General features: G+C 45.4%; 1 protein-coding gene and 1 long non-coding RNA gene across 2 annotated transcripts in view; both read left to right on the forward strand.

The window, feature by feature from the left end:
* The window catches only part of LOC124773920, a 52,033-nt gene extending 42,664 nt beyond the window's left edge, over positions 1 to 9,369 (forward strand). The window contains exon 3 of the long non-coding RNA XR_007014970.1: positions 9,242 to 9,369. This is a non-coding gene — a long non-coding RNA (uncharacterized LOC124773920). The remainder of the gene's footprint in view (positions 1 to 9,241) is intronic.
* A 296-nt stretch (positions 9,370 to 9,665) lies between these two features.
* Positions 9,666 to 12,404, forward strand: part of LOC124775315 (adhesion G-protein coupled receptor G2-like) — a 147,816-nt gene continuing 145,077 nt past the window's right edge. The window contains exon 1 of the mRNA XM_047250150.1: positions 9,666 to 9,861. Within this exon, the coding sequence (XP_047106106.1) occupies positions 9,730 to 9,861 (132 nt within the window). The 5' untranslated portion in view covers positions 9,666 to 9,729. The remainder of the gene's footprint in view (positions 9,862 to 12,404) is intronic.

Consider the following 12,404-nt stretch of genomic DNA (forward strand, 5'->3'; position numbering starts at 1 on the left):
CGTGAACCGACAACAGCGCTTCGGTTCTCTAGACCCGAACGGTATCGCTTCCGAAATGCATACTGAATAAAGCAGGGGCTCTAATTCGAGTACTAGACCGTTAGGTGCTCTTGAGTACCGAAACGATCGGCACAATGGCGGAAAGATACAGAACAGGCACCCTGGGGAGTCACCGCTGGTCTGAAAAACTTTCCAGACGCTATCTTGGCGCCATCATCTAAACGGACACATTCCGATCCTCTGTCCCACCCCCAAAAAAATATGGAGTGGGGGCATCGTGGAGGTACGACCTTTGTCGGCAGTGTCGCTCGCGACGCTTTTGTGAGCCTAGGGCAACATGGCCAAGTGGGAGACGCGTTATTCACTTTGGGGAGACATTCTGCTTGCCTCGCAGTGTTCTACCGCAAATGCCGCCAGCCTGTCGCGCGGTTTCAAGGCTCTGCCGCTGGAGACCACCCTGGTGGTGCCAACACCTCCTGGAGCGCTGCAGGATGTAAAATTAGACCTTCGGGCTAACGCGCTGCTCGCTTCAAGCCACTGGCTCCCTGAGTAAAACCCCGCGCGAAACTCTGTCCACAGAAAGTATTTGCACTTAATGCAATGTAGTGGATTCTTATTGCTAATCCCTTAGTATAGCGCGATGAACTGCAAATTTGCTGATACCAGTGCCGCAACTTCTCATTACAGCCCTGATTAATTATTCCAAAATGGGAGGAGCCACCTTGCATATTGTATGAGAACACGATTGCAGAAGAATCGCTGGGAGCAGCCACATATACTAGCTAGAGTATGCTTACGGAGAGATTTACATAGGAACAACCGCATGAACTAATCGCAGATAACACTCATGTCGAAACGAGGTAGCTTACAAAACACTCTTCCGAACAATACTGGAATACTGCTCAACTATATGGGATCCATACCAAAGAGCATTCACGGAGGAAGTAGGGAATATATCCAGACAAGAGCAGCACGCTTAGTCACAGGCTCATTTGGTAAGTGCAAAAGCGTCACGGAGATAATCAGTGACAGACGCTTCAAGAGATGCGCTGTGCATCACGGTGTGGCCTACTGATGATGTTGCGAGAGCGTACGTTACTAGAAGCGTCAATCAATATATTGCTTCCTCCAACGCATATCTCGCTAAAAGACCTTGAGGGCAAAATCAGAGAGGTTCGAACACACGGAGACTTAGCGACAACTGTTCCTTCCGCCAACCATTATCGACTGGAACAGGAAAGGAGGCAAGTGAGAGTGACACAAAAACAACCCTCCGCCACACACCGCAAGGTGGCTTTCGGAACATATATGTAGATGTAAATGGATATCTAAACATGTTTTTGTGCAATGATTAAAGAAGTGTTAGTCAAGTGAAAATGGTTTTTCCGTCCAGTGTTCACTGAATGAATGTTGCAGTTCCTTCTGAATGAGTCAGTATTGTCAACAACAAATGTGAGGATGGAATATTTGTACAGGGACGCCAGACTTAGAATTCCGGGACAGCCGACCAATGGCCTATAAGAAGTTCGCGAAACGATATGGCACATTGGTCTCACCGCCATTTTCTGGGCTAAGATTGTACTTGGTGAGGGCACATACCTGCACCAATAGCTGACACCAGAGGAGGTAGTAAAGTGAAAGTAAGTAAAGCCAACGAGCCTCCGCGTTACAGTATCACACACATTGGAAATTATCCTCATAGCAGAGATAACAGCATTCACTTTCTGCACGAGAACTTGAACGCGGTGCTTCTAAGGAAAGTATTCAACTACACTTAGTCTTAATAATTAAAAATGGTAACTGTTATTGCGTGAACGATCGACGTCAGTTTATATGGCGCTGCCACACAAACACAAATATCCGTCAGTTGTTTTTAAACAATGCCGAGTCAGTTCCATGACGACAGGTTGGTGCATTGTGGTTATTTTCATGTCGGGGACAGCGCAGCACAGTTAGTTACAAAATGGAAATAATACGATGCAATTCAATATCTGTTATATATACTCTAGAATTTGTACACATCGATTTGCTTTTGAGGCCCAAAATTCGGTAGTCTTGCTTGCTGGGACATTTGCTGAAACCGCGACCTCCAATGCGCAGGCTTTTGACGACTTCGGGCACAGCAGGAGGTGTTCACTATCTTGAAGGTCCCCACATTCACAGATTGCATCTTCAGTGATGTAACCCCAGAGCTTCAAGTTTTGTTTTTGCCGCGTCACTCCAGTCCGTAGTCTGTTCAGAGTCTTCAGCTTCAGGTAGGGTTGTTGGAAATGAACATCAGATTCTTCCTTTAGGTTTCGGTAGTTACTTTCAATTGCCTTGTTTCGCCACAGTTCTATTCGGCGAGCGGAAGGTGATAATGTAATGGCTTCAGTTGTTCGAAGAAAGCTCTTTATCGACTTCAAACTAGAAGATGAAGCTTCGCTTCCAAACATGTGATGACTGGAATCATTTTCCTGTTTCTTTTTCTCAGCCGCTGTCGCTGTTCTTCGTCTGATATCCGGCGGAACTATCTATGCCTGTAAGATGGTAGATTCTGTCAACCGGAGTTGGTCGTAGGCAACCAGTTATAGTACGGCCTGCCTCGTTAAGAGCGGTGCCAACGTGAGTGGTGTGTGCGGAGTTTTGCCAAACTTGTGCGGGATATTCTGCATGGAGACACATAGATCTAGACCAGACGTACATCGGTCATTTGGTTGAATCCTCATGGGCTGTTAGTGGGCTTGCGTATGATAGTATTTCTGCTGGAAATTTTGGGCTTCATGTTTTCGCAATAGTCTTCAAAAGTATGTGTGCGGACAAGCTTTACTCCGGGGTGTGTAGTGGTGTCCCATTGTTGTAATTGCCTTCTCCTCCATGCTACTTCCAGTTTTCTCCTAGCTTAATAATGAAAAGTCTGACGTTATTCACGTGAGGGTACGTTAAATCAATCAAATCTAAAGACCATTCAAATGGTTCTAATGGCTCTGAGCACTATGGGACTTAACTTCTGAGGTCATCAGTCCCCTAGAGCTTAGAACTACTTAAACCTAACTAACCTAAGGACATCACACACATCCATGCCCGAGGCAAGATTCGAACCTGCGACCGTAGCGGTCGCGCGGTTCGAGACCGTAGCGTCTAAAGACCGTAAAATCAGCTAATTACCTAGGAGTAAGAATTACGAATAACTTAAACTGGAAATAACATATATAAAATATTGTGGGGAAGGCGAACCAAAGACAGCGATTTTTTGGCAGAACGCTTAGAAGATGGAACAGACCTACTAAAGGGACTGCCTACACTGCGCTTGTCGGCGCGGTGTGTGACATTTTAACAGTTAGCATCAACGGAGTAGTCGAGCAAGTTCAGAGAAGAACAGCACGTTTTGTCTTATCGAAATATAGGGGAGAGGGTGCCACGGAATTGTGGTGCACATCGTTAAAACAAAGGCTCTCCTCGTTGCGGCAGGATCCTCTCACGAAATTTCAATCATCAACTTTTCTCTCAGAATGTGAAAATATTTTGTTGACGCAGTCCTACATAGGGAGACACGACCATCATAATAAAATAAGGGAAGACTCATGACCCAAAAAGAAAACAAAGTATAAGGGGTGTTCAATAAGTAAAGCAACACATTTTTTCTCGGCCAATTTCATTTGGAAAAATGCGGAATTTATTGTGGAACATTGTGGAATGTTTGCGCTTTATCCCCCATTTTCATCATGAAAATTCATGAAGTTCCAATATGTGACGGCACTATAGGTAGCCTTCAACATGGGACTGTAACTTGAGGTGCGTTCCAAGCAGGGAGCTGTCACTGAGTTTCTTTTGACGGAAGACCAGAGCATCGCAGATATTCATAGGCGCTTGCAGAATGTCTACGGAGACGTGGTAGCCGATAGAAGCACGGTGAGTCAACGTGCGGGACGTCTGACATGATCGGAACAAGATCGCAAAAGCCCGTTCTATCCTTCCCGGGTTCGATTCCCGGCGGGGTCAGGGATTTTCTCTGCCTCGTGATGGCTGGGTGTTGTGTGATGTCCTTAGGTTCGTTAGGTTTAAGTAGTTCTAAGTTCTAGGGGACTGATGACCATAGACGTTAAGTCCCATAGTGCTCAGAGCCATTTGAACAATTTTGAACCGTTCTATCTCTCGCGTGCAGCCGGGCGCACACAGATGTGACTCCTGCAATGTCTTCGTCGCCACGGAAATGGAAACGAACCTCTACTTCTCCACGACAACGCAAAGCCTCACACAAGTCTGGTCACCCGAGAGAACCTCACAAAACGTCATTAGACTGTTCTTCCTCATCCACCCTACAGCCCGGGTCTCGCACCTTCCGACTTCCATCTCTTTGGCCCATTGTAGGATCCGCTCTGCGGTAAGCAATACGTTAATGATGGGGACGTTATTGGTACAGCAAGACGTTGGCTACGGCGTCGACCAGTGGGGCGGTACCATGCGGCAATACGAGCCCTTCCAGTGAGGTGGCGTAAAGTCACTGCACTGACCGGAGATTATGTTGAAAAATGCGGTTTTGTATAGCGCGAAGTGTGGGGAAAATATGGCGTATTGCAATTCTGGATAAAACCAACCTACCTACAAAAAATATTGTATTTAGTTACTTTTTTCCTTGCAACACTTCTTTCCTGAAAGCAAGTTGGTTTAACCTACCTTAAAAAAATTGTATTTTTAGAACACCATTTTACTGAAAGCAGGTCGGTTTTATTCAGGTGTTGCATCACTTATTTGGGTACAAGAAGATGCCTCCCCGAAAATCGTTCCTCCGATCATGTGCTACTCAGAGGATTGCGAGTGCCCTGCGCAATGCTTATGTTATCCTAGCACCAAAGCCTTCCATCACCAGGACAACAAGAATAATGAGACCAAAAGGCTTTTGTCAAAGTCAGCTGTGACGGTAATCTCCATAAACATTGAGAGGACATCATATGAGAAAGAAGCTATGCAAACAAACAAACTGTGACTTTTTCATGATACAAGAGACCCATAAAGGCCCCTTTGATCCGAGGCCAAAGGTAAATGGCACGAAAGGAATCGCTGAAAGACCAAACATTCAGTATGCAAGTTCAATATTTGCCAAACTGGACATTCTTATCCTATTTACGGACCTAACGGCAGAAGAAGACATAGAAATTCCTCCTGTTGAAGTTCAGTCACGCACAGTAACGTCAGTGTACAAACCACTGAAGGCACGTTTCAGTTTCAAGGAAGTAAATAACTTCTGCTCCAAACCAAAGAAACTAGTCGTGAGTGATATCAATTGCCACAGCTATTCATTGGGCTGCAGGGAAACGGACAAAAACGGAGAAGATCTTGAAGATTTGGCCGAAAGCTCAAAAACGTCGGTGTTGAGAATGCAACATCAACATCGATTGCACCCGTACCATATTTCTATGCACCAGGAATTGCATAGCGACGACCTTAAACGTCGTGTACAGTTCTTCCACTGGACACAAGAGAAATTGCGGGAAAATGACAGATTTTTTGCACGCGTTCTATTTAGCGACGAAGCGTCATTCACCAACAGCGGCAACGTAAACCGGCATAACGTGCACTATTGGGCAACGGAAAATCCACGATGGCTGCGACAAGTGGAACATCAGGGACCTTGGCCGGTAAATGTACGGTGCGGCATTATGGGAGGAAGGGTAATTGGCCCCCATTTTATCGATGGCAATCTAAATGGTGCAATGTATGCTGATTTCCTACGAAATGTTCTAGCGATGTTACTACAAGATGTTTCACTGCATGACAGAATGGCGATGTACTCCCAACATGATGGATGTCCGGCACATAGCTCACGTGCGGTTGAAGCGGTATTGAGTAGCATATTTCATGCCAGGTGGATTGGTCGTCGAAGCACCATACCATGGCCCGCACGTTCACCGGATGTGACGTCTCCGGATTTCTTTCTGTGGGGAAAGTTGAAGGATATTTGCTATCGTGATCCACCGACAACTTCTGACAACATGCGTGAGCGCATTGTTAATGCATGTGCGAACATTATGGAAGACGAACTAGTCGCTGCTGAGAGGGATGTCGTTACACGTATTGCGAAATGCATTGAGGTTGCGGACATCATTTTGAGCATTTATTGCATTAATGTGGTATTTACAGGTAATCACGCTGTAACAGCACGCGTTCTCAGAAATGATAAGTTCACAAAGGTACATGTATCACATTGGAAGAACCGAAATAAAATGTTCGAACGTACCTACGTTCTGTATTTTAATTTAAAAAACCTACCTGTTACCAACTGTTCGTCTAAAATTGTGAGCCATATGTTTGTGACTATTACAGCGCCATCTATCACAAAGCGAAAAATGTGGTCCAACTAAAACATTCATATTTCTTTACGTACTACGCGAATATGTAATAAAAATGGGGGTTCCTATTTAAAAAAACGCAGTTTATATCCGTTTGACCTATGGCAGCGCCATCTAGCGGGCCAACCATAGCGCCATCTGGTTTCCCCCTTCAAGCTAGACAAGTTTCGTTCTTTGTAGTTTTTACATTTGACGCTTATTTCGTGAGATACTTGGCCCGGTCACGACCAATGGACCACCCTGAATACATAAAAGACAACAATTAAAAAAAACTCTTTTAAATAGCTGGCAAATTTTCTCCATGTAAAGGATATTGCAAGGTATGACGTTAACAGCTTCCCAATAATAAGATTTTAAACTTATCATATACATATAAGAGTAGAATTCCTAAAAAAAAACCTTTAAGTAGCTAGTTTGTACTAAAGTTAAAATAGTTGTCTCTTGCCAATTAAATAACTTATATTACACCTGTCAGTTGTTACAAGATAAATGTGAATAAGCCATCACACAAACCTTCACATTAAAGACAGTTCCCAAAAAATAAATTTTCCTTAGCTCAGTGAGGGAGTGACACGTCTAAAGGGGCCCAGATCACGATAGCCTGAATAGTTATTGGTGGTCCACAGGGCCGTAGCAGATCAGCCCCAAAACTTGCATTACAAGCCACTACCTCCCCGAGTTACCCAAAACCAGAAGATGTAGCAAGGGCGGTGCCTGTACAGACTCTGAACCACAGAGACACACGACACCGACCCTAAATCACCCAATCAAAGTGTGAATGAAACGGCCCGACTAAGAAGCAATTACCACATTCGCGCGGACAGGCAAACGAAAATTGTGGTGGGAAGACCCCAACGAAACCACTGGTGAAGAAACTCATACACTCCACTAGAACTTGAAGAACCCCTTAAACTCTGTTACATAAAAACAGTACTCAACTTCTCACACTCCACCATAGCGCCGGGAACACGTTGCACTTCCTTATGCTCGTCAGAGCCAACCGCTGCCAGTGGTTTCAACGGCCGATAAGAAGACATACGTTCCCACGCGCTGATCTCCTGCACCACAGCTTCTAAGCTTCATAAACCACGTACATGCGGGTAAGCCAGACTTAGCCCCTGACAGCCAAGAGGTCGGCCAAAGCAAGTGGCGAGCAGTTGACGACCCCCAGCAACAGGGCCCCGCTCGCGCCACCACCTCTCTCGGTCACCGTCCAGTACGTGCTGCACGATCGTCACGCGACCGTACACTTGCTCCACTCCCGCCAGAGGGCGGTAGCGATCCAAACAGCGCGCCAAACTGAAAGCGCCACTGTAAACGCTATAGTTCAATTCTTTTATCTTGGCGGTTCGCGCATGCCCGCCCAGACGCGGGAGATTGCTGCTGTGTTGCCAGTTGTAGGCGCCAAGAGAAGCAGCGCCATACTATAGTTCGCAAACTTACGTTTAGGGGGGAGCGAGCAGTTTATGAAGTAAAGTCGCTACGGCCGCATTAACCATTTCGCTACCACAGAGACGTGCTCCCCGCATTCCGCGATGTGCGCGATTTTGTCATCACTGCACTGATCGCCTGTGCAGACACGTGGTGTTTCGACTGCTTTGACGCTCCTTTATCATTCGATTTCACAAAAACTATTTGGCCCTAAAATTTGATTTTTACACATCTTCTTGACTGATACCTTCCCCCCATAAGTGACTTAATTTTGTTTCGATGTTCATCGCTGTTATTGTGCAGCATTAGATGTAGTAAACCATTGCACGAAATTTTGAAGTGTTTACAGAGGTTAAAAATCCATAGCATATACTTTCCGTATGGTCGATTTTAGTTGCCACTAGAAATTTCAAAAAATTACATTCAATATAGAATATATTAAGCACAGATCAAGGTTTGAACTCAGAACCTTTCGCTTAGCAGCCATACACTTTAACCATTACGCTAACACAGCTCGTCATTTAATATATCTCCTGGAGGGCTTTAAAATATCACGCAAAATACCGACAAACGCTGTTGGTATGATTATGAATTACTCACGTCACATCGAAGTACAATAGGAAATAAACAATTACCACTGTTCTTTATTGCGAAAAAGCGGTTAGTGAGAACGATACAAAAACCTTTCCTTGCTATCGCCTGAATTAGGAGGCTTATTGTTTGTTTGGTTTAATTAATTAATAGAATATGAAGCAATTGGTATAAACAATGCCTTTTCCGAACTTTCTATAAAAGAAAGTCTGCTATCAAGACATTGCTTTTGTTCAATTACTTTACTTATGACTGAAACTTTCTAAAACTGAAGACACTCGTCTGTGCTCTGCACTTCAAAAATGGCTCTGAGCACTATGGGACCTAACTAACCTAAGGACATGACACAACACTCAGTCATTACGAGGCAGAGAAAATCTCTGACCCCACCGAGGATCGAACCTGGGAACCCGAGTGCGGGAAGCGAGAACGCTACCGCACGACCTTCTCTGCACTGCAGTCGAGCTCTGGCAACGTTGTTTTCTGTTCATTGGCTGACTGTGTTTTGTGACGTCAGATGCGCAGAACGAACCTAAACTCGGCCGCCGTCGTAAATGACGCGCACTTTAGACCGGAAGCGAAAGCACTCCGCCTGGCATGCTCTTCAAAGAGCCGGAGACAACTACGGCTCAATCGTGTTGCGGCACTACCGCGTGCTCTTGGGGTCCTACACGATTTTAGGCAGGTGTACCAGTTTCTTCGGCTCTTCAGTGTGACGTTTACTTGTCGAATAAAGTGTCTGCACGCCGTAGTTTGTAACTAATTTACGTTTTCTTTTCATATAGTTCAATGATTGTCACCCTGTGACATCCTAATCACCCTGTATTAGAAGAAATTGAGAACGGAGTCAAACCAGTCGTTAGCTGAGGAGTAGACGAACGTGTGTGCAGAGATGCAGCTGGCAGTGGTGAGGGCGGTGCTGTTAGTGGCGCTGGTGCTGGTGGGTGGTGGCGGGTGCTCGCAGCACTCACGGCCGCCGTCGTGCTCTGCGCAGCTGGGTTCGCTGCACAGCGTGGTGGCGTGGTGCGCGGTGCGCTACCGCCGCGGCGTCGACGACGTGCTGGGGGCGGTGCGGCGCTGCGCGGACGCGCGCGACGTCCTCGTCAAGCGCCTGCCGGACCCGCCTCGGAGCGCCGCGGCGCCGCTGCTGCCGGGCGAGCTGCTGGTGGGCGTGTCGCGCGTGCTGCACGGCCGGGGCCGCGAGGAGCGCTCCAGCTGGCGCCACTGCCGCGTCGCCAGCCCGCTGGGGCGCCTCTCGTTCGGCACGGCGTGCCTCGGCCGCTGGGAGGAGCGGCCCAGCCGCTGCCACCAGTCCTTCGTGTGGCTGGCCGCAGACCTGGCCGACGACCAGCCAACGGGTGTCTGCGTCTGGGACGCGATGCGGAGCACCGGCGTGGGGGGCCTCTGGCCCGACGCCGACAGCAGCAGCAGCAGCAGCGACAGCGGAAGTGACAGTGACAGTGACAGCGACAGCGACAGCGACAGTGACAGCAGCAGTAGCGGCAGCAGGGTGAGCACCACAGGGCTTCATCTTAGGTCTAATAGTACTCTGTAATCTACACACAAACGGACCGTTACTTACGAACTCGTAATTTCATTATTTTAAAAAATACAGCAACAAGCCACTTTGTTATGTATTTTTATTTAAGCTAATAAGTGTTTTCGGATTTCATCTATCTTCCATAAAGGTAGTATACAGGGTGTTACAAAAAGGTGCGGCCAAACTTTCAGGAAACATTCCTCACACGCAACGAAAGGAAATATGTTATGTGGACATGTGTCCGGAAACGCTTACTTTCCATTTTAGAGCTCATTTTATTACTTCTCATCAAATCACATTAATCATGGAATGGAAACACACAGCAACAGAACGTATCAGCGTGACTTCAAACACTTTGCTACAGGAAATGTTCAAAATGTCCTCCGTTAGCGAGGATACATGCATCCACCCTCCGTTGCATAGAATCCCTGATGCGCTGATGCAGCCCTGGAGAATGGCGTATTGTATCACAGCTGTCCACAATACGAGCACGAAGAGTCTCTACATTTGGTACCGGGGTTGCGTAGACAAGAGCTTTCAAATGCCTCCATAAATGAAAGTCAAGAGGGTTGAGATCAGGAGAGCGTGGAGGCCATGGAATTGGTCCACATCTACCAATCCATCGGTCACCGAATCTGTTGTTGAGAAGCGTACGAACACTTCGACTGAAATGTGCAGGAGCTCCATCGTGCATGAACCACATGTTGTGTCGTACTTGTAAAGGCACATGTTCTAGCACCACAGGTAGAGTATCCCGTATGAAATCATGATAACGTGCTCCATTGAGTGTAGGTGGAAGAACATACTGACGAAACTAAAAGGAGCTCTAACATGGAAATTAAGCGTTTCCGGACACATGTCCACATAACAGCTTTTCTTTATTTGTGTGTGAGGAATGTTTCCTGAAAGTTTGGCCGTACCTTTTTGTAACACCCTGTATAGAGTGAAGAGCTTAATATCGTGTAGGGCCCTTGCAAGCACGCAAAGTGCCGCAATACGATGTGGCGTGGAATGACTATAGTTCAATTCTTTTATCTTGGCGGCTCGCGCATGCCCACCCAGACGCGGGAGATTGCTGCGTTGCCAGTTGAAAACGACGCATGCGCCAAGAGAAGCAGCGCCATAGTATAGTATAGTGCGCAAACTTACACTTAGGGAGGGCGCAGTTTATGAAGTAAAGCCACCACGGCCGCATTAACCCTTTCGCTGCTACAGAGACGTGCTCCCTGCATTCCGCGCTGTGCGCGATTTTGTCATCACAGCACTGCTCGCCTGTGCTGACACATGGTGTTCCGACTGCTTTGACACATTTATCATTCGATTTCAAAAAAATTATTTGGCCCAAAAATTTGATTTTTACACGTCTTTTTGACTGATACATTCCTCCCATAAATGACTTAATTTTGTTTCAATGTTCAACGCAGTTAATGTGCAGAATTAAATGTAGTAAACCATTGCACGGAATTTTGAAGGGTTTGTAGAGGTAAAAGTCCATAGCGTATACTTTCCGTATGGTCGATTTTAGTTACCACAATGTTGAGAATGAAATGTGGACAAGATACCTAAATTTCATATAAAATTTACTGTATAACAATATCTCATTTAATTTAAGCACCAGCTAGGTGTCGTATGTAATACTGAGAATTATTCCGTCTTTCGCCACTGAAATAAAAGTTTTATTTATACCAGAGTCATTTCGCTTTTTTTCTTTCTAAAAAGTTCTGATTAATACAAAGTTGGCGAAGTAACAAAACTGAATTGTGGGCGTAATAAAACATAGAAACTAAAATATATTGTCAGTGAGGCGCAGTGCGAAAACAATTTCTGTTTGTCACAACGGACAGCAAATACTTGCTAAAACATAGATCAGTCGACGAAAACATTGAATATGATAATTTGCCAAAGCAGCGAAGCAAAGCATTGCGTCAATCAAGTAGCTCGGCAACATACGAGCCGAAATTCTGCTCTAAATAATACTTTTAATACTGTCGCAAAAGAATATATCTCAATATGAATAGTAAAACAGTGACTGCGGAAGAGAATATATACAAACATAACAGATGACATGAATATTGTACGTGTATCTTTTCATTGTTTTTAATTGCTGTGAAAAGAAATCTTGGAGGACAAAATTAGAAAAAACCAAAAACTTATTATGATTATAATGAAGAGACAAAGTACTAGAAATTTCAAAAAATTACATTCAAACGAACAAAATTCATGAAGTAAGACACTTCGATATTGTTTTTAAATAAATAGAGTATTAAGCACCAAACCAGGTTTTGAACTCAGAACTTCTCGCTTAGCAGCCAAACATCTTAACCATTATGCTATCGCAGCTCGCCTTTCAACAGAAATCCTCGAGGACTCTAAAACATCACGCAAAATACCGACATACACTGTTCGTATGACTATGAATTACTCACGTTTCGTAGAAGTACAATAGGAAATAAACAATTACCGCTGTTCTTCATTGCTAATAAGCGGTTCGTGAGAATCATATAAACACCTTT

The sequence above is a fragment of the Schistocerca piceifrons genome, chromosome 2 (genome assembly GCF_021461385.2).
Source record: "Schistocerca piceifrons isolate TAMUIC-IGC-003096 chromosome 2, iqSchPice1.1, whole genome shotgun sequence".
Lineage (NCBI taxonomy): Eukaryota > Metazoa > Arthropoda > Insecta > Orthoptera > Acrididae > Schistocerca > Schistocerca piceifrons.